At 41.7% G+C, this 23,545-nt stretch overlaps 1 protein-coding gene across 2 annotated transcripts in view; it reads right to left on the reverse strand.

Annotated features, from left to right (window-relative positions):
• ARID5B (AT-rich interaction domain 5B) overlaps positions 1-23,545 on the reverse strand; it is a 184,588-nt gene that overhangs the window by 149,447 nt on the left and 11,596 nt on the right. For both annotated transcript variants that reach the window (XM_065894449.1, XM_065894448.1), the window contains exon 3: positions 3,992-4,217. In XM_065894449.1, the coding sequence (XP_065750521.1) occupies positions 3,992-4,217 (226 nt within the window). The remainder of the gene's footprint in view (positions 1-3,991; positions 4,218-23,545) is intronic.

A 23,545-nucleotide genomic window follows, 5' to 3' on the forward strand; every position in this document is an offset into this window, starting at 1 on the left:
GACAGCGTAATTGACAATGCGTCTGCTGCAAAAAAATGAAAATGCTGTTTTAATAACCTTGGCCTAAAATACATTCTATTGTATGCCTCAAAGGGTTTCAATAAAAAGTCAACCTGTAGAGACATATTTTCTTGGCTTAAACAACAATCCAAAGCATATAAATGTAGTCCAACTATAATGACATATTTATAGGCCAATAAAGCTTACACTGCAGCTTTCATACTTCACTTCAAGGAACTCTGTAAGAAGCAGTGTTATATAAAATAATTTGATTTCTTTTCAAACTATAGCCCAAGGAATAAAAAAATGCAAGTATGCTATGTTTAACTGATAGTGTTTATATTCCTTAGCTGTTAAAAGTTTTGTAAAATGAAATAATTCTTCATTTGACTAGTTCCAACTGCCATACCAAATATGGGTATCAGGTCCACTTTATAACAAAAGCTAAGTACTGTAATTCTGAAGACAAAAATAAATAACTAGAGGCTTGTGTAGTGAATGATTTAATCAACCCGATTCTTCTGGAAAAACAGGTTCCTGTGTTCGTTATGCTTATGAATAATACATTCCTTAACCCTTCTATTTTAACATAGTTATTTTTTCTTTCTTCCTTTTCTATAAACGTCAGTATGAAACTGTCTGAAAAAAGGTAAAATGTCTCACTGAGTAAAGTCACAATCTGAATTGGTTTCATACTGAACTTTCTTTCTGTGAAAAGGACAAAGGGGAGGGAAGGGGATGAATGTACTCTCACACATCTCAGAAGTGTTTTTTAAAGATTGTTAGTTTCCCCACTATCTAGATCTACAGTTTCAGTCACCATTTACCATCCTAAATGAAAATGCCATAGGTTTTTAAAAAGCAAACATGACCTCCACAAATATTGTCCTTGAAGGGGAGAGGGATAAAAAAAAAATGAAAGAGTTGTGATTTGAGTCACAGCAGTTATTGGAAGCTGCCATTTGGGGCAGAGTTTCTCTTTGTGGAGTATTAATTTGTTGGCAGACACACATTTGTGAGAACATTCTTGTTTTTTTACTATTCAGAGAGACAGGAAGTGACACAAACTGGGATTAAAGGGAACTTATTCTACCTAAACACTCAGCAAGAAGAGTTCTTTGATTAGCTTTTAGATGGTAAAATCCCTTCTTTAAGAGTCAACCGAATTATTTTGTTATTATTGATGTTTTAACATGATGAAATAATTCAGTTAAAAAAGATAACATATTGCAGTTTTACTTTATCCACAGAAAGGTGAGATGGCTCCATTCTTTGCTTACTTCCACTAGAAAAAAAGAGGGAGGGTCTTAAGTAATCTCAGAGTTCATCTTCTTGCCCTGGTAGGAACAATGAGGAGTTGGAAGGGTTTTACAGAAGGAAAAACCTAATAAGTGTGTGAACTTCCATTAACAATGTGGTACTGGAAGTGGTTTCAGTGTGGCCAAGAGAAAGGGAGATAAGAAAACCACTGTGTAGAAAGAAAAGTACAGACAACAAATATTTTGATGTTGCAGACAGAGAAAGGAAGGGGTTGAAGAGAAAGTTGCTGGGACAGGAATGCACACAGCAAATGACATCCCCTATATCCCCAATATAAATCCTCACAGTGTAGGCTTGTAAACCTTAGATCAAGCAGATAATGGAAACTCATTACATTAAGGAAAGTTTTTGTTTCTCTTTCCACATTATTACAACACAGTGTGCATTCCAATTACAAAAGCTATTTGTCTCAAATTCCCCACAGTTCATACCAACTGAGTAGAATTTCAAGGCTCCAAATTCTATCCTTAAAGGGGTATTTTACATTAAAAAAAAGAAAAGAAAAAAAAAAAGACATGGTGTTTCTTATTCACCAGAGAGCTTCCCAATCCAATCTCCTGTTGCTTATTTTCCCTTCCTCTGCACTGGTCCCTCACAGAGCTGTCTCCCAAATGAGACCCAAAGGGAAAAAAAAAAAAAAAAAAAATCTGAATCACCTAGAGATCCTTTTATCAGCACACATTCTTTGGCCTTGCCTCAATCCTACTGAAAGAAGAATCTGGGGAAGCTGTACTCAGCAATCAGTATTATTTAAAAAATTTTCCTAAGTGAGTCTAATGAACAACAAGATTTAAAAACCACTAAGTACTTTGAATGTTCACTATAAACCAATTTCTTCTGGAATCAATTATTAAAAAGTTCGATTATGGACATTTTTAGAATTCAGGAAGATCAAAACCTCTAAACCTTTTGATGAAACTAAGAGGTTGGGTTTCTTTTCATTCATTAATAAACTATCAATTTTAAATACAAAACAACTCTTCTATAAATACTCTTGTTTATATGCATGACATCAAGCTTAACCATCTACACATCCTTTTGTTCCCCCATGGGTTTCCTGTTTAGTTTTTTATTAGTAACAATATATTTCATAACTAAAAAAAAAAAAATCAAACAAACAGAAGAAAGGTTTTAATGTTAGGGAAAACATAAGACAATAGCAATACAACTTAGATCATATATTAGGCAAGTAATACAACAGCTGTATTATTCAGCATTACCACATGTCAGAAGGCTAGTCATGGTGTGCTCACAAAATTGGCCATGTTAGCAGCCTGTGTAGGAAGATGATTTAAAAAAAAATTCTTTAATTTTGAAATGAAAACCACTAGATTAATAATTTTCTCTAAATGGGCACATGACAATCAGGCCACCATGACCAAAATATTACTGCCTGACATCTACCAAAAGATGCCAGGAAACTGTTGATTGTTAAACTAAAAGAAAATATTAATGCTATTCCCAAAACACAGCACAGCTCATCACAAACCAGAATCACATGAAAGACAAGTCAGTTACGGGTGTTACTCAGTCTCCTTATGCCAATTAAAATAAAAAGTCTAGGTTTGTTGTAGTAGTTAAAATCTAGGTTAAAAAAAAACCAACAGGAAGTTGTTACATTAAGGCATAAAACTGGGCTATGAAAATCAGCATTGTGCTAGAACGAAAGAAAAAGATGCCTTAATATGTTAAAAGTGAAGTTCCTCTTTGCCTAAAGAGGAAATAAGTAGTCTAAATCAGAGGTCAACAACTGTGGTCTTGAGCAATGCTAGGAAAGTAAGTCAGTGAATGCCACAAGGAGTTACAAAGGAAAAAAAAACAAGCAGGAAAGGACACAAAAAAGTCACTGGAGAAGAGAGTGTTGAGAAAAAGCAACAGAATTAATTATGGCGCTCCTCTCCATACACCAATATACACCAGTCACTGTGCTACACCCTTTGTATCTTACATCTCCCAGTGACCCTGAAAAGTTTTTCCAGGTTTTCCAGATGGGGAAGCTGCGGCTTGGAGGTTAAATTATTTTGCCCAAGGCCACACAGCTAAGTAAGCAACAGAGTCAGGATTCAAACACTAAACGGAATAACTACTCCAAATCCCAAACCTATAGTGGAAGAAGGGAAGGAAGGAAAGAAAAAACCATGTGGTTGATGGTAACCACTACACCCTGAAAACTCTGGGGAACCTATGCCGTGAGCTGTGGACCAGTAGTTCCCCTGCTTTGAAACTCTTCTCCTGCTCCACATGAAGCAGCTCAATCTCTCTTCCTCACTTTGCCTTCCTTCCAACATAAAACAGGAAATTCTGATGTGGTGTTAAAAAATGTCATAGTATCTACTCAGAACAAATATTTAAACTCTCCATTAATTCAACTTTTGGTGCCTCGATTAAGTCTTATGCCTTGACAGCAAATGGAAGCTGCTAAACGCTGAGTGTTATTATATCACCCAGTTCCCAGCACAGGGTTCCACACAGACAAGGTCCTGTGATTCAACAGGTAACATCCATCCCTTCCACCCCCAGTTATCTGTCCATCCATATTCCCAGGTCCCTCTGAGGTTAAAGAAATTATATGCATATATGAATGACAGGGTTTCCAGAAAAACCTACAATAAAAAAAGTAGGTTACTGTATACGCCCACACATTAGATTTAGAAGTACAAACGGTAATTACCAAGGTCAGCCTTTTCCTTGAGAACGTCTTTGAAGTTGAGTCCACTGTTCAAGGTTGACTGCCGGTACTTCAGCAGAGCTTCCTTCTGTCCATTCCTTCCCAGGGACTCCATTTTCACTGACCCAGCTTGAAGGCCACATCTCCACTTGGAGAAATCAGAATGTACCCACTTGACCAGGTCTTCAAGCTTCACAATCACCTTTTCGGAAACAGCAATGACTTCATCCTATAAGAGGTAGTGGCGGGAGAACAAAAAACATTATTGGTGGTTCTGAAGTAAATGATACGTTTTCAATAAAGCCCATCTGAAACACCATTTGAGCAGCTGAACCTAATGTAATCAGACAACGTGTTTTATTGGTGACAGAGAACCTTCAGAAACTCACTTCACTTCAATGGTTTTTCGCTGCTTGTGGTCTACTTGAGGAATAATTTATAGGATTTATTTGTTATGTGCTTAGAAAATGTCCAAAAATTGGACAGTAATTCTAATAGCCATGCTATTTGCCAAAGCTCACTCTCCCTACTTGACCACATGGGCGAAAGCTAATTTTTAGGTGCCATTAATTTTACAAAATTAAAAAAGTGAGAACTAGATGACTAATGGTTAGTCTGTCTCTATATAAATGGTCTAAGTAAATCTGGGATTCTTGGAACTCTGACTCACCCCCAAATTCCTATGTTTATGGTACATTTTCCCTTGGCTTATACACAAATATTGAATTTAACTTTTGTCCTAAAATTAAATAAAACTGTGATGTAATCCCCGAAGAAATACTTCATAAATGTTATGTGCTTCCCACTGAAAGAAACTTACACATTCTCATGTTTCTTAAAAACTTTGTAAGTTGAGAAATGAACTGATTTTTTTCTTTTAATACGTATGGGGTAAGAGGCAAAGAGGGCAAGTGAGGAGAAAGCCTTTGAATCTAAGAAAAGTAGTTGAAACTTCAGTTTCTCCTACGGATCATAAATTTCAATTTCAAGCACCTTTAATTGCTTCCAGGAAACGACCAACTTTTCTGACTCAGAATTAATCCAGCAAGATATTTAATAGATATCCGTACACAGAGCAAAGGAGGGCCTCTCTTTCCCGAAGATTCTTTGGAAAAGGCTTAAGAAGATCATCTCACTGGGTTTTAAGTTAAATTATTTGAAGCATTTGACATTTCAACTTGAACTGACTTCTTCCATTTCTTTTACTTCACATTTCTGAAGAAAGCTGAGCTGTGAAAACCCCTAAGCTTACAAAATCTTAGAAATATTTTTGACAAACAACAACAGGAAGATGTCTCTGAGTTATTAAACAAAGGGAATTCACAAGTGATTTTGGCTAATTTTGCTGTAAGACATGACTCTTTCCTCCTTCTCTCCCACCTACACACACACACACACACACACACACTCACTCTCTCTCTCTCTCTCTCTCTCTCTCTCTCTCTCTCTCTCTACTCCAAAGCAAACAAAAAAGGGTTTATTAAGATAAGCTTCCCACAATAAGAAGCCCCGGATTCAGTTTTTAAAAAATGTTTTAAGGTAGGATCTAAAATTTCACTTTTCCTCATCCAGTTCCAAGCTGCCTCTGAGAAGAGTTTGTTAGGCACCAGCAAAATAACAAATACTCTATCAAAAATGAAAAGTAAAACTTTTGTAATGGAATCCTTTCTCTTATCATGATTAAATATGAACTTCCACTAAATGGGAGACAAAGTAGAAACTGTTTTTATTCTCTGCTCAAGAAAAAAAAAGTCAATACTTTATATAAACAATGGGGCATATTACAAAGTACCATTTGGATGGATGATTTCACTCAGATTCACTACACCATCCTCTTGAAATAAAAGATCTATAGTTGTCATGCATTTTATAGCTATTACATGGTGATTATTAAATGTCACAATAAAAATTCAGGCTGGGTATTGTTTCAAAGCACATGGGAACAGCTTCTGGACAGGGAACAGCTTCTGGACAGGGCATACCAGAAATCAAGTTTAGAATATACTGGAAAATAATTAAGTATCATGGTATATAAGTCTCAATATTAGCAAAGATGGAATTTGGCAACAGTTTTACCAAATATGGTTCCCTAGAAGAGACAAGTTTGGAGATGAGTGTTATTTTCAAATAGCTCTAACTATGATCAAATGATTATCATTTCAATTACCAGTTGCTTCAGAACTTTTCCAAGAAATGGCATGACTAGCTCTGGCTGGCTTCCAACACCCGCCAAACAAATAGTTTATTAACCGAGAGAAAATACAATCCTTATGATGTCATTGATGAATAATCCCATCTTTCAAGATCCAGTCTACAGGTTTAGTCCTCCCTCCTTTCTCTCTCTCTCTGAAACAGACCTTCTGAATATATACACAATGCATAAAAACAAATGCAGGAATTCAAATAAACATGTATAAGCCGTAAACCCAAGTTTGGCTTAACTGTGAAACCACCAGTATGTTTCACTGTGGATTCACAGAGAAACTGGCCCTGCAACATTGTCCAACGCCAGGATTTAGAAGGAAATCTGATAAGCGGAGGAGGGGGAAGCAAAAAACCAACCCCAAAAACAAAATAGCCGACATATATATAGAAAATGTCTCAGGAAACATTACTTTGTACACACAATGGCATAAATCACATGTTCGTATTTACTATTCTGAGGCAGTTGCTGACTAAAGTTCCTAATACTCACCATTCTTGGGCAAGTCTCTATGTCTAAGAAAAGAATTTCAATAAGCTCATCTCATGATTACATTAGCTCTCTGCAAACCGAGAATTAGCACTGGATAAATACCGCTGATTTACTCTAATGCAACCCAAAAGGAACACAAAGAAATACACCTTGTTATTCTATTAATGCACTTTGGCTTTTCAATTAACCCAGAGCCTAATCAATGTTTATGTAGGCTGGCTGGGATACTTTCTAAGTCCACACCCCCTTTCATCATTGTTTCAAACTGCCCACTTCTGTCGTTTGGATTTTGTTTCTCCCACTGCATAAAAACAGCGTACTCAATCACAGACTCCTCTAAGTCAGAGGAGATCCTCTGGTCAAGAAGTCATGTATCAGCCAGCCTATGTGTATGGCTGGCCTCTCCAAGTGTTGTAAGTCCCAAGGGAAACTTGGGACGCCCCTGGTGGTGCAGTGGTTAAGAATCCGCCTGCCAGTGCAGGGGACACGGGTTCGACCCCTGGTCCAGGAAGATCCCACATGCCGCAAAGCAACTAAGCCCATGCGCCACAACTACTGAGCCTGCGCTCTAGAGCCCGCGAGCCACAACTACTGAGCCCACGAGCCACAACTACTGAGCCCACATGCCACAACTACTGAAGCCCACATGCCTAGAGCCCGTGCTCCGCAACAAGAGAAGCCACCACAATAAGAAGCCTGTGCACTGCGACAAAGAGCAGCCCCTGCTCGCCGCAACTAGAGAAAGCCCGTGTCCAGCAACGAAGACCCAATGCAGCCAAAAATTAATTAATTACTTTTTAAAAAACCAATTGGGAAACTTTACACAAAGTCGCCTGACTTCTATCTTCTCTTATAAAATAAAATAAAGGATTATCTGGGGAAAAAAAAGAGAACAAAAAAACCCCTCAAAACAAAGAAGTTGAAACTGAGTAGAGGTTGCTTTCTTTAGATGAGATGCAAGTTCTCTAGTCTGCCACTGACCCCACCGTTCCTATCTCCTTACACTCAGTCCACACCGTTCCTTTACTTGCCTGGACCCTCCGGCAGGCACCCACCACTTAAATAAACGTTCACACCCTAATTTATCCCACCTCCCTCACTTTAATGATGAGGACAGTAAGGTTCAGTGACATGTCCGACTGTCAACTTCAGGCAGAACTTGGACAGGAATCCAGGTTTCCTACTGGCCAACATAGCATTCATCCTGGACTCTGGAGCCAGACTGCCTGGGTTCAAATCCCAGCCCTGCCATTTACTCCCTGTGGAATACTGGGCAACTTCTTTAACTTCCCTGTGCTTCCATTTTTTTAAACGTATGTTTTTAAAAAATGTTAATGATACTGTCTATCTCTGACAGTAATGGTGAGGGTTAAATGTGTTAACATAAATGAAGTGGTACATCGGATTTAGCTGTCATCACTGTCATTGCTTCTCTGAATTAGTGTTTTCCAAAGAGTGCCACACAGAGATGAGTATAGATGGTTCATGGATAAACCTTTTAATATTTAATGTAAGTTACTCACTGCTTATTTATTTTTGTGGTAACTTTCCACTTATGGGGAAGTGGTACTGGTTTCCCATTTATAGGAGATATAGAAGTTTCCTCTTTAAATAAATTTTAGTTAAAAAACAATGGATCGGTTTGAACAAAGCCATTAAATAAACCCAGTAGATGTGGGTATGGCAAAAAAAAAAAAAAAAAAAGTCAAGATGCTATGAAAATGACTGAAATTTGGGACAGTACATGATATATCAGTGGTTCTCAAAGTGTGGCTCAGGAACCCTGGGGAATCCCCAAGACTATTTCAGGTGGTCCACAGGGCAAAACAATGATCATAATAATACTAAGAAATTATTTGCTTTTTCAAGTGTACAGTGGGGTTTTCCAGCAACTACAAGACAGCTGGTATGGCAAAAGAGTGAATACAGAAGGAGATATGAGAATACAGCTGTCTCTATTAAGCTCGACAGTAAAGAAATTTACAAAAATGTAAAACAATGCCACTGTTTTTACTAATTTTCTTTGTTTTTGAAAATAGGGTTAATTTTCATAAAAATGTGTTACATTTACATGATGGCTTTATATTCCCATTTTCATTGTATTAATATTAATTTACAGTAAATTTTCCTTTTTTTATGTACAGTTCTATGTATACCATAGTACACATGGCAACTACCGATCTGTGCTTGGTATAGTTTTCTCTTTTACAAAATGTCATATAAATTAAATCTCACAGTATGAAATCTTTTAAGGCTGCTTCTTTCACTTAGCATAATGTCTTTGAGAGCCACCCATGCTGCTGTCTATATCAACAGCTTGTTCCTTTTTTTCTGCTGAGTAGTACCTCATGTTATGGATCTGTCCCATTGACAGACACTGGGTTGTTTCCAATTTTGGCGATTACAAATAGAGCTGCTATAAATATTCATGTACAAGTTTTCGTGTGAACATACATTTTCAGTTCTCTAGAGTAAATACCTAGGAGAGGGATTGTTGAGTCATATAGTAAGTACATATTTAATTTTGCAGAAGCTGGACAACTGTTTTCCAGAGTGGCTGTAACATTTTGCATTCCAACCAGCAATGTAGGAGAGTTCCAGTTGTCCCCCATCCTTACCAGCACTTGATACTGTTGTCACTGTTAATTTATTATTGCCACTTTAATATGTACGGAGTGGTTTCTGATCATGTTTTTAATTTTCATTTCCCTAATGGCTGAAGATGTTGAACATCTTTTCAGGTGCTAATTTGCCATCCGTATATCCTTTCTGATGAAGTGTGTGTTTAAGTCTTTTGCCCATTTTTAAACATTGCGTTGTCTGTTTTCTTACCGTTGAGTTTTGAGAGTTCTTGTACCCTCTTGATACAGGTCTTTTACCAGATATGGGGTTTGAAAATATTTTCTCCTGTTCTATAGCTTGTCTTTTCATTCTTTTAACAGCGTGTTTCACAAAATGAAAGTTTCATACTTTGATCAAGTCCAATTGGTCAGTGTTTTTCTTCTATGAATTGTGGTCTTACTGTTATATCTATGAACTCTTTGCCTAATTCCTGGTCATGAAGAATTTCTACTTTGTTTTCTTCCCAAAGTTTTATAGTTTTACATTGAGAAGTATAATCCATTTTGACTTAGTTTTACATAAAGTATGAGGGTCAGCTTGACATTCATTTTTTTGGCATATAAATGTCACTTTATTTTTAAATAAATTAGTAAGCATTTAAAATCATTTTAAGTTTTAATTTCTAATACCAGTAGATATAACCCACATAAATCAAAGCTCCTTTGCGGTCCTAGATAATTTGAGTATAAAGGGTCTTGAGTCCAAAAACTTTGAAAACCACTATATCACTAACCAAGGCCGTTCTTATTCTTAACTTTGCTTAATGTCTTAGTAACAATTTAATAATGAACAACTCTACCTTTGACTTGAAACTCTCCCTCTCGTTAAGAACTGTGAAGAATCTGAGATTTTACTCTACTTTCAAACTTATAAGTTAGCTTGTCACAGTTTCATGGATGCTTGCAGAGGACACAGACTCCTGGTCAGAGACAAACGATGGTTTATAGCTCACAGAAATAGCTGTAGTCAAAGTATCAGCATTTGTGTTGGATCTTTGATAACCAATTCCCAAAAAGAGATACCAAGAGGGCTAGATGATATGTGTCTACAGAGTGGGGTGCATTTCAGGAGAAGAACCCCAAGCACAGGCAACCTAAATCTTTTAATACTGATCAGTAAGTATGTCTGCCCTTTGTTCTGGAGGAAGGCACTTAGCTCCATCTTCCAGGGCCGTTCACTATACAAACATCCTTGAAAAGATAGTTGGAACAAAGAGCCAGTGGCTTTGCTCACAAGCGTACAGATACTCATACTCAGTGGCCCATGAAACATACCTACCCAACGCCGAACACCTCTACGTTCCCTTGCTTTGTTCAACTTCTCTCCTTCCTCATTCTATTTCCCTACAGGAAAAATGTAGGAAACATTTATCTTTATATGCTGTCTGGGTCCAGTCTTCCTTCTCTGCATATCACTCCTTGAAGAAGTCATTCTCCATGGAGATTCCAATGTTACTCTCTAAGGCCATGACTACATTCTGTCGTTTGGTTCCAACTAGTTGGTTCAAACCTTCATCCAGACTCCAGTCCTTTGTCCAGTCCTCAATTTAGATGTCTCAAGAGTCAACTCAAATTCACCGGAACCGTACTACCAACTTGGCTTATGTGTAAGAAAAGAGCTTAGTTGACACAAGAAGAATTTAATACTCCCCAACTGTGGTTAACTTTTTGCCCACATCTATTCTTCCTTTCATCTTTAGTAACAGACTGCTAATTTGCTCGGCACAGAAACAGACACCACTTCCCTGCTTCCCTTACAGCCAGATGCGGCCACGTGACCAAGTTTTGACCAATGGGATGTACCAGTGATGTGCGCAACTTCCAGGTCAGGCCCTCAGAGGGGACGGATATGCCTTTGGATCACACAAATAAAGGCACATCTCTCAGGAGAAAACGCTAGAGGGAGTCAGGTCTCTAGATGACTTCGTAGAACCCAGCCATCATACTAACCCTGAAACACTTACCCATAGGCTGTGACATGAGAGATTTTGAACTCCCAACTTATTTAAGCAGTTTTAATTCTGGGTCTCTGTTAAACAGAGCTAAACCTATATATATATATATTTTATTAATATATCATTCCTCAGGAGAGAAGACATGAACGGAACCTTCCCTATAGCACCACGTGGTACCCAATAACAGACCATTGCTGAGGACAGCCATGTTCAGCTATGTTAATGGAGCCCAAAGGACAATAAACACATACATGTATTATCAGAGGGGTTGGCGAGCGGGGGGCGGGCGTAGAATGAAAACAGGAAAACACGGCATATTCACCTTAATTGTCCCCAAACATCCTGGGGTTTTGCACCAATGGACTCAGGCAAGGGGAAGAAAGTGTCCTGTTGGGCCTGGCTGCGTTGGCCACTTCCATTGCTCGCAAGCCTCCCTCAGATACCTGATATTCAAGGTACCATCTGCCCCATGACTCTCCCTGTTACACATTAGTATGTTCTGCTAACAGGACATCTACAAAGTGAGTAAAAGGTTTCACTCTGCAGGCACGTGGTTGCCAATCAGAGGTCCAAGAAGGTCCGGCAGAAGAGAATGGTAATGTGGGTCAACAAGATGAAGCTTTCACTGGTCAGCGGTGAAATAATGAGAAAAATGAAGACAACACAGTGAGTATTTCAAGAAGCTAAATATGCTAGATTTTAAGGACTACCCTTGTATCAGCCAGGATCCCAACAGGAAAGACATGGAACAGTTAGGAGGGTTTTACAAAGGGACTGATGACAAAGATGTTGGTGGGATATAAAAGAACCCTAAGAGAGCGGTGATGCAGGAACCTGGGCTAACGGCATCTCAGCCATCACCACTGCCGGGTGAAATCGTCAAAAGGGCGGTGGATGGTTACCAGCGATTCTTCTACCAGTGGCTCCGACTCTTCCTTAGAGGGACACCAACAGCCTGGGGGAACCTCCCATGTAAGGACAGGGAATAAACACTTGCCTTCATTCTCCTTCCTCCCTCCCTCTTCTGTGGGGGAACGGCACTGGAAGCCCCCGGTCCCAGGAGCTCTGTTACTGGAGCCACACAGGGGGCCTCCAGGACAGAGAGAAGGGTGCAGCGCTGATCTGGGGAGGCTCCCTGCACACCTGCTATTTAGGACTTCACCTCTCCTCCTTTCAACTGGTGTTACAATAATCTTTTTTTCCTCTAAAATAAGGATGGTAATGGATGCTGGTAGCTGCTTTTTAACGTCCTTACTCGGCAAAATAAAATGGTATCAACACTAACTTGGTCCCCGAACTGGGAATTACTGTGCTTATTACCTGTGACATAATGTTAAATCTTTGTTAGGTGTCAGTATTTGATTCTGAATTGCATAATTCTCTCTCCTACAATAAACACCAGAATCGCAGAGACTTTTTAGCGGCGAGGACGTTTAACTTTTACTTCTCCTGTACCTCCCAAGGGGCCATGGATTGTGCTGGGCCCAAAGCATACAACAAGTATTTATTTTTAATGGTCCCCCCTGTCTGGATGTCCCACGCTGGGGGAAACTGAGAGCTGAGGAAGCACTGGCTTCTGAGTCTCATGGACCCGGGTTCAAAGGTGGCTCTACTGTGTTTAATGTCCATGTCAATCTTGGGACATGACATTATCTCACCAAGGTCTCATTTAAAAAAAGGGCGGGGGGAATCAGATAAAAGAACCCACCTCACAGGGTAACTAGGCTGTTGGAGTAGTTCTAGTACAACTGTCAACACAGGCATCTAAGAAATGATGGCTATTACTGTTATTACATAACATCACTTTAAGTGAAAATGAGGGAAGGAGGGTGAGCGATCTTCAGATGTCACCTGCAAGGAACTGTGCATGTTCTTTACTCCTCTTAATTCTTTGTCTGGGGACAATAATATCCCTGGAGCTCCTGCTGGGTACCTCCAAGGCCAAGGGTGGGCCGGAAAGCAATTAAGAATGTCTGGGCTTCTCCTTAACCCTCAAGGATACAGCAGTGGCAAACTCTGAGGTGCTTTACTCTACCCAGACGTTCGTCTATGAATTTGACAGACATCATCTTATCTAATCCCCATGAGGACTCGCTGAGGTAGGTCTCCTCAGGCCCATTTCAGAGATGACAAAACTGAAGTAGAACCAGAAACCAGCTTGATAAGCCTATCATTTCTCTGGGAAATTGGTCTCTAAGCCTTTATAGTAGTAACACCCCAACCTACTCCTACCCTGGGATAAGTGAACCTTCCCCATCTCCCAGCAATTTCCTGGGGTGTCTGGGACTCAAGGTCATTTGGGGACAAAAAGATTTCTAATTTTTTCATTTGTATTTTGGTTTTGCCCCCAAAGTAAGACTACACGCACTAGTTAAAAATGTGAAGACTCTCCTGTTGTCTGAGCGACGCAGGAATCCTCTCAGGTTTGCTAAGGGTTAACGTGACTCCCTTAACACGATGAAATGGATTTGCCACGGAGGCTCATTAGTGTACTGGGTTCCAATTTCCCAAGCCAGCCCCTTTTCTTCCAGCCTTTTCCCTCCCCCTCACCAGACACTGGGGTGATGCTTGTGGCTCGGTGAATTTTGGAAATCCATCCTGGTGCAATTACAGGGAGTAAGCAAACAGAAGACTGCTCTGAGCGGTGATTTGTCAAACGTAATGTGACCATCCTTCATGGCACAGCCAAAGGCCTTTGAGTATCAAATAAGTAATTCAAAAACCCTAAGTATTTTAATATTCCTAAAAACATTTTTAATACTCGCTAATCTAAAACCTGTTAGGATGCAGCCTGCTCCCATGACCAGAAGGCCCACTCTAAAGAAAGCCCGAGAAACATCCTCTCATTAATTCCCAGTTCCATTTCTTTCCTTTTGGATTTACTATACGCATGCATCTTCTTTCCTCCCTAAGATGAAAAATAAATGTACACAGAAATCAAGAAAATGCATCCCAGCATCCTCTCTAACCAGGCAAGCATGTGATATGTAGAGAAGATGCCTTAAGTCAATGGTTGAGCCAGCCTACCCTTCCTTTAGCCAAATTAATAGGGTGTTAACATCACAGTCTATTTTTTAACTACTTTCAGGTCGCCGTAATAAAAACTAGCTTGGCCCCCACATACTTAGCTCTGGCCGTTAAAACAGAAACAAAAGAAGATAAATGAGGCCAATTCCAGGGTTCACGCACAGCTGAGTTACCTATGAGAACATTCTCTGAAAGCAAAAACAGTCACCATAAAACCCAAACTCAACCACCACCCAACCGAGATGTTCCAATATGGTGAGTGGCTTCAAACCATTACTTTTACATCTGCTGACCCTTTTTCCACCTAGTTTGACAGGCATACGGCACACTGCCCGGGTACGAAGTTCAGCAGGGCCCGTATTCAATCAAGACCCTAAAAGGAAGAAGGAAATTCTCTGCCCCCGTTGGTCTATGAACATCACGGTGGAGCCGACTGAAGAGTCAAGGTTATTGGGGATCGCACACAGCACCTTGGTAAACTGCTGTCATTAACGAGAAGAGCAGTCTTCACAGAGTCAGCGAAAGCCTTACGCCTACTTAGCCCACTTTAATGCAGAAACCAAGTAAATCTTCCTGTTTTCTGTAGCCTTTATTTAAACATAAACATATGATTTAGACATGCTCCCTCTTGTTAAACATTTTCTTTCACTTTGTTCACTTAGCACAGTTCACATTATTATCCTCACATGTACAAGGGCAGTGGAATAATTTGAGACCCACGGTTTTATTTAATAATGTAATTATCCTATATTGGATTACTTAAAAGGGGCTTTGTATTTTACAGTTCTAGCTTTTCCCATACCAGTGATATGCTCTGACACAGTAACTGATTCAGGCTTCAGTCAAAAGCTCTAAACTCAGTTTGGAAAAATATTGAGTGTTTCTGAATAAGCCAGGATTAATAAAAGAGCCAATTTGCAACCACAGTTGGTGACCTTTCTACTCCTGTTCAAAGACTGTGGTGTGGAGGCCAACACAGAGGACAGACACGAGCAACTATGGCTGCCTGATTCCAACTCCCTGCCACCTCAGTGAGGCGGTACAAACCAGAGAATAAAGCCCAAGTTTCCCTCAAGGTAAGCTTTCTGAAGGCGGGGCTGTAACTTGCCTTCCACATCTTCTGATATTCCGTAGACAACCAGGAGGAGCTGAATGCGTGAATGAACGAATGAGTGAATGAATGCTACCGGGCCTTCCGACAAAACAGTTGCAAAAGGGAATCCAGAAGGAGCTATCACAAGCTGAGCTTCATCTGGTGCTACTGTCAGGAGGGATTTTGTTTGAGCTTTTCCCCCAACTCAACTCAATCTGATCCAATTAACCTGCACTGACTCTGCTCTGTGCCAGGCATTGGACTGGGAACCAGCCATGCAGAGAGAAGGATGAAGAAGACACGGGTGCTGCCCTTCAGAAATGGGCAGTGCCCAGGGCTCCTGTTCCTTGCCTAGAAGTGAAGGTTACTCTCTCTCTAGTCTCCTTTGCCAGAGAATCCATTCATTCTTTCACTTTCAACGTCCGGGACATCTACTCTGAGCTGTGCAAGGCACTAGGAACAGCAGCAGGGGGCTGGGGAAGAACTGCAGTCTAGCTGGGGTGGGGGACACAGGACACATACAGTAAAGCACAGTCCTCAGCTAAGTGTGACTTATACAGTGAGAAACTGTCATAAGTGAGCTCATTCATTCAACAAATATTTATTGAGCACTAACTATATGTCAGGCACTGGGATCATAGTCAGAAATTAAAACAGATAAAAATCCGTACCTTCCTGGAGCCTACAGTTGTGTGTGGGGTTAGGGTACGTGTGTGTGTGTTGGCAGAGAGGGGAGTGGGGGGCCAGATAATAAAATCTGCACGGAGAGGGAACAGGATACAAAGGCACTGGGAGGGACGCGGTATGTTGTCAAATTCAAGGTGAAAGAAAAAGCACATAGCATACGTATATCCTATAGCTGATTCATGCTTCTAAATTTGAATCCGGACTCCTTTTCTCTAAGTTTCTGGCAGGTTTCGCATGGAAGCTACCCCATAAATCAATTTCCATTATTAAAAACTGACCAGAATCTGGGAATTCCCCGGCAGCCCAGTGGTTAGGATTCCGCACTTCCACTACAGGGGGCACGGGTTCGATCCCTGGTCAGGGAACTAAGATCCCGCATGCCGTGTGGCATGGTCAAATAAATAAATAAATAAAAAGTGAAAAGAGAATCAACAGACTGGGAAAAGATATTAAAAAATAATTGACCAGAATCTGCTTAATGCCACCCTTTTCTCAAACCTTTAATGCCTACATAGGTGTGTTTTAAGCACTTTATCTAAAACCAAGTTGCATCTTCCCTGAAAGAGGAACAGTTGAGTTTTCCCGTGAGACAGATAATTTCCACAGAATTTAAAAGATGGAAGGCCAGCTGCTCCCTGACATACGCACAGAGTTGAAGAGTGGCTGAGAGGTCCTTGTTTCCTATAGGTTCACCTGTTAGAAACACAAACTGGGACAACAATCCCTTTCATTTGGATGTTTAGGACTTAGTTACATGGACATATGCCAACCTGATTTAATGCCCCTCCTCAAACACTGTGCATGAAACATACCTATGTTTTTATGCATTTAGGAGCCTGTTTAATTATACCAGCTACAGCGTCCTCATTCCCCTTCTCTCTGTAGACTCATCATCACACCAGGCGCAATGTCCTTTCCAGCAAAACGCGCCAAATTCACTGATCAAGACATTAGGTTTGGGACTTCCCTGGTGGTCCACTGGCAAAAGAATCCGCCTTCCACTGCAGGGGTATGGGTTCGATCCCTGGTCGGGGAACTAAGATTCCCACATGCCATGGGGCAACTGAGACCTGACGCAGCCAAAAATAAAATAAAATAAAATAAAATAACTAAATAAATGTTTATATATATATGACATTAGGTTTTAGAAAGACCCAATATAAGTTGTTGACATGCTCTAAGACTAACAAATATTTGAAGGATTAAAGCAGTCTGCTATCTATTATGTACATCGTCTATAATTAAATGCCCAGAAGAGTGGGGAGGTATTTGGAAGAACCACTCAAGGAGAATACATAATAACAACAAAAGGGGAAAAAAAGAGCGAGACAGGGTAAGAAGACTATCTTCCAATCCACATCAGACTAGCTTTATACTAGTGATTGGTTCCACCTCTGATTGTAGCGGGCAGCCTCTAAAAGGACACCCAGTGATCCCCACCCACCTCCTTGTATTCATGCCCTTGTGTGATCCCCTTCCCTTGAATATGGGCTGGACATAATGTCCCAGATCTAACAAACCGACCTAGGCAAAAGTGATGGGATTTCAACTCTGAGATTAGTTTACCAAAGGACTGTGGCTCCTGGCTGGCTCACACACGGTGAGGGAAGTCAACTGCCACACCGGAGCTGGCCTGTGGAGAAGCCCATGCAGCTCGGCAAGGAACCAGGGAGGTCAAGGTCAACGGCTAACAAGGAAGGAGGCTGTCAGCCCAACAGCCCAGGAGCAGAGAAGTGAGCTCAGAAGTAGATTCTAGCCCTAGAGAGCTTTGAGATGACTCAGGGCCCTCCGGGCACCCTGACTGCAGCTTTGAGAGACCCCGAGCCAGACACACCTAGCTAAGTCTTACCCAGACTCCTGACCTACAGAAACTGTGAATGAGAAATGCTTTAAGATGGGAAGTTTGGGGTAATTTGTTACACAACAATAGAGAGCTAGTACACTAATCTTCGAACATGGAATACGTTGACATATTTTTGTGTGACAATGAAATAAAGCCTGTAAAACAAGGTGCTAAATACCAGTTTTAACTGTGCCTGGAAATTAGATTAATTTCTGCTGAGAAGTTGACAAGCCAATGGAAGAATGCTTTATGCAACTGCCTGAATCCTGAAATAACTGCGTGTAAAACAGATCTTTCCTTGTTGGGGGGTATCCACAGAAATCTCCAAGAATACTACAGAACAGTATAAGCACCCCTTTCAGGACGGAAGGGGCAGAATAAAATATAAGCTTGTCCAGTAAGGCTGACTTTATGTTCTCTCTCCTCTAAGCAACTAGAGGGAGAAAGGCCAATCTTACTCATCTCTTTATCACCTCCACGGTACCTTGTGTGTACTAATAAATATTGGTTGAAGTGAACTGAATAAAAGTTTGCCGTCAAAAGGCCTATATTTAAAAATAGAAATGTTAAGAGCAAGATTATATTATGTCCTCCGCTGCTGCAGAAGAATTCCAAGCCTCGTGTCTCTTGTCCTCCTCTCACCTTCTCAAGGGCCTTGGCACAGCTGACCAGTTAAGACAACGGTGCTGCCTACATGTACAATCTACAGGTCCTGTACATACACAATCCTCTAGCCCTCATGGCCAAGATCAAAGCAAGGCTTCTCTTTCCTTAAAAAGAGAGAAAAAAGGCAGAAAATAGCTTTTAAAAATTAAGGCCAAAAAAAAAAAAAAAAGAATTAAGGCAACTGAGGTACCTCAATATTCTGTCATGCTGAGAATGTTTTCACTCCACTACTTCGAGGGGTCATTTAAGGAATTCTGGGGGTCAGAAGTGATTTGAACACCTGCTTGGCTGTCTATTGAATTACTGATCTAGTAACATCCAAAATGTGGAGAAACAGGACCTATAACCGTAAAGAAAAAACAACAGAGCCTACTGATAATTTTAAAAGACACTACCATGTGTGTGATTCATACCATTTGCATTAGAAAAAACATCTTCAGCCTTTTTACTAGAACCTCCTTCTTGCCTGCCCAGATAGTTGGGGATGCATATTTTACAACCCAATGCCTTGTTGCTGAACACACATTCAGCCCCCAGGAGCACAGAACACAATTAGAGTATTATGGAGAACGCACACAAGAAACAGAATGGAACAGATTATCTCACTTAAGACATACAGAATTGAATTATTTTCTGTATCTATAACCCATGTACACTAGATTTTGGAATAATTTGGCGAGGAGCCTGGGTACTACAGCAGTGTTTTCATCTGAATCCTAGTCATCTGATAAACACTGTGGGATTAACCCAAAGCAAAAGGATTTAATGGCCCAGCAGGCAGCCTCTATTTTGAAGATCCTTCTTCTAAGATTCCCCAGCCATTGTGGCTGGGACTCAAGCCCTTTACGTCCTTCTTTCTGCTGATGCTTTCTGCTTTTTGAAAGAACCTGGCATCACACATCTCAAAGGAGTTGGTCTGGAATGACACTCCTTACCACCACCGAAAGAGGAAAAGGAGGAGAGGACAAGGGGGTGAAACCCATTTCCAGATTAGGGGTGTTTTGAAAAATAAGAACTAGGAGAGGCTCTTTTTAAATGGCGGGAAAGGGAAGGTATTTACAATAAATTCAAGGCTGTGCACATTCAGCGCGTCAACACCAGGTTTCCCAGAGGTTGCATCACGAAAGGGGAGGGACCTGGGAAGCACCAGGTCTGAACTTTCTTCGGCACACTGAGGTGGGACATCTGGAATGCAGGTTTGGTCTCTTGACTCCCATCTCTTTTTATTTTGTTGTGGCTGATGGAAGAAATGCCCCCTGAGGGTCCTTTAAGATCCAAATAGAACAGAGCAGAATGGGCTGCAGGGTGACTCCTTCACAGTGACTGGAAACTTCAAACATGAATCAAAAACTCTGAACCTAAACACAAGAAAAATCTCTCAGGACAGACGGAGAACCAGGAAGTTTAACTCAATTTAAATTGATAATTTTCTTAGTTATTGTTTTTTCAAACAATAGTAACCCAATGATTCAACCAATAAATTACTTAGTAAGGGGCTATTAACAGTCTTAGCACCATGACAGACTTCATGGAGACAATAAAGTTCGGATTTGGTCCCGGACCAGAAAGGACAGGGTCGATGACCAGCATCTGCTGAAGGCCTGGGTCTTCTATTAGCCAGGTCAGGGTTTGAGACTTTATGCCCATACAAGTCTCATTTGATAATCACAGCCCAGCAAGATTAGCCTACTTCACAGATAAGGAAACAGAGACCCCAGAAAAATTAAGTAAACGGACCAAGATGACGTGCAGCTACTACCAGTCAGAGTACATACACACGTGTGGTTCTACCAAGCTTTGAGACTAAGAGTTTATATTCTAAACAGAAAGAAAAAACACACACGTGAAATTATTAATCAGCACTGCCTCTAGGTTCAAGTTCAACCAGACCAGCTAGACAACCCGAGGTCTGGCTTCAGTCTACCCCATCGTCCACCACTTCAGTCTACCCCATCGTCCACTGTGCTCCTTTGCCGACCACAGACCGCATCCAACACTGCAAAGTTCTGCCTTCCTACTTGCCTATGGCTTCATCTGCCAAGGATTTCCCCTTCTGTCATTCCCACTCCTCAAAAATCTCCACCCATGAAAGGCCGAAGTATTTTCAAGGGTCTGCTCACAAGCCCCCTTCGGCAGGGCGCCTTCAGCACCCACCTCCCCACTCTCACACTTCTTTCTTCCCACTTTTTTTTTTTTTGCGGTACGCGGGCCTCTCACTGTTGTGGCCTCTCCCGTTGCGGAGCACAGGCTCCGGACGCGCAGGCTCAGCGGCCATGGCTCACGGGCCCAGCCGCTCCGCGGCACGTGGGATCTTCCCGGACCAGGGCACGAACCCGTGTCCCCTAGCATCGGCAGGCGGACTCCCAACCACTGCACCACCAGGGAAGCCCCTCTTCCCACATCTTAATCCCTGTGCCCTTCCTGACTGTGGGCCCCAGCTTGCACGTCCGTCCATTCCTTCCATCCCTCCAGACTCTGGAGCTTCCGCTGGAGAAAATGGTGAGGGCTTTGCCCACCGGGCTGCCTGGCCTCCTCCCTTTGCTGCCCCTTTAGGACTAACAGGTTCCTTTTGCTTCATTACAGAAAACGGGCCAAATGTGCGAAAGTTTTCAAAACTGTAATATTCCAAAGCTTTCCTCCAGAGAGTGCAAGGTGGCAGCCCGTGGGCCACATCTAGACTGAATACATGTTGAGTTTGGCCCACAGAGTTTTCTTAAAAATTGTATGGAACTGCCAACTAAAACCACACAAAAATCTGGCTTTCTGGCACGTCTCTTGAAAAAAATGGAAAGATATGGCAACATCAAACGACACTGCTGCCCGCATGCAAAGTTCGACAGGACCTGAGGGGCAACATCCAGACGAGTCACACGCCCGCGCCCCCCCCCCGCCCCCCCCCCCCCCCCCCCCCCCCCCCCCCGTTCTGTCTCCCAGCCTGGCTCCACCCACTTCGGCCTCCCAGCCCGGCCCACACCTGTGCCTCTGCTCCAGGCTCCTTTCTCTCCTCGTCAGTGGAAGACATCATAGAGGTGGTGGTTTTTGAACAGGATACATCAGTTGTGCTATTTTACTTCACAGAGAAAAACCTCAGCAAATTTTACACCCTTCTTCGGATACAACCCCCAATTCCTCGACCTGTCAGCAGGACAGCACGAGGCGTCTGCCGCCTGTGTTCTGGAATCAAGACAGCTCGAGCTCCCATTCAGTCTCTGTCATTTACCGGATGAACTTAGAAACCTGGACGGGTGACCTAGACTCTCGGGTTGCCCGCCTGCAGAATGACATGGCCCTAGAGCCCCCCTCATAGTACTGTGGCTGTAAAGAGTAAACAGAATGTCCATGTGAAGCTGTCGACACCTAGTTTTACTACTAACTTTATTAAAGTCATATCAGACCAGGGGCCAGGCAAACATTTACCGTAAAAGGTCAGATGGTAAACACGTGAGGCTCTGTGCGTCACAGTCTCTGTCGCAACTACTCAGCTCTGCCACGATAGTGTGAAAGCTGCCAGAGACCATTTGTAAACAGGTGGCTGTGTGCCAATAAAACTTTATTGACAAAACAGGCAGTGGGCCAGATTTGGCCTATAGGCCTTAGTTTGCGGCTCCGTTTTCTACTTCTCCACAGCCAGCCAATGTAAATCAGTTCTGAAAATGCTACGCAGGTGTCTCAATGGGATCTAAAATAGTAGGGGCCTCCAGTGGGCTTCAGTGGGCGTCTCTAACCTGTTTCCTGGGTTCACCAAGATTCGGCTCAGCCCAGAAATCATGCCAAAGGGAGAACGCTCCCCTCTCCACATCCTACCAAGAAACCTTTTCCCAATCGTCACGGGAATCTCTTTAGCCCTGAGTTCAAACACTACTTCTTGCAAAATGCCTCCAGAGACCTTCCTAACAAGATCAGGTACGCCATCATAGGTCGCTGTATTTTCCCTTCTCCTTGCTGACCGCACCACAAAAGCACCCATTTATTTAGGATTGTTTGCTTAATCGTGCCTGTGCTCCCCGCCCAGTGAGAAGCCCCACGAAGGCAGGATCTGCCTGGTTTCCTACCTGTCTCTCCAGGGCACAGCACGGCCTGCACACAGACGCCGCTCAGGAGGGAGGTGCCTGGCTCCTCCCGTGGGCTTGTGGGATTTAAAGAGCCCGTGCAAACACTTTACCGAGCAGGTGCGCGGTATTATTACCAAATACTCGCGTATCAGTCAACAGCCAATTTGACTGCAAGTTCCCAGACAGCAGGATAGAAGCTTTCAAGAACCATATACTAAATAAATAGATGAAGGACCAAAAGAAACTATTCATAAAGGCTCAGATAAAGAATAGGTCAGTATATAATGAAAATGAAAATATATATAATATATTTCTCAATATATTCTAAATAGGGGGATATGAAGATCACCTGGCAGAATCGAGAATCTGGTGTTTTCAATCTTGCCTCTCAGTCTCACTTAGATGTGACCTTGGGCAAGTTACTTAACAACTCTTTCGGTCTCAGTTGCCTAGTCTATAAAGTGTGGAAATGTCACAATACTACCAACCTTAGAGAATTTCTTTGAGAACTAAATGAGTATTTAAATTATATGTTAATTTATTTGCAATGCCTGACACATAATAGCTACTCAATAGAAAAAAAATGTAACTTCATTGAAAACACTGTGGGTGAAACTTTTGCAAATGGTTTTGGAAAACAGCAAGTTGGGAAGTTTCCTCTGGGTTGTGCACCTGGAAGAAGGAAGTGCGAATGTGGTTCTAAGACTACAGTGTATGGTGATGGGTTTCCTCCATTTTGGATAAATCAATGAACTCACCTTTTCCTTCTTCCTTTAGAGAGTGAGTAACATAAGAGCAGAAATCTTTATCTGGGTGTTAGTCACTGTGTTAACTGTTATATCCCAGTGCAGAGAACCAGCACATAGCAGGCACACAATAAAAATTTCTGAATGAAAGAAACCATCCATGAATATCAGA

The sequence above is a fragment of the Phocoena phocoena genome, chromosome 16, assembly GCF_963924675.1.
Source record: "Phocoena phocoena chromosome 16, mPhoPho1.1, whole genome shotgun sequence".
In the NCBI taxonomy this organism is placed as follows: Eukaryota; Metazoa; Chordata; class Mammalia; order Artiodactyla; family Phocoenidae; genus Phocoena; species Phocoena phocoena.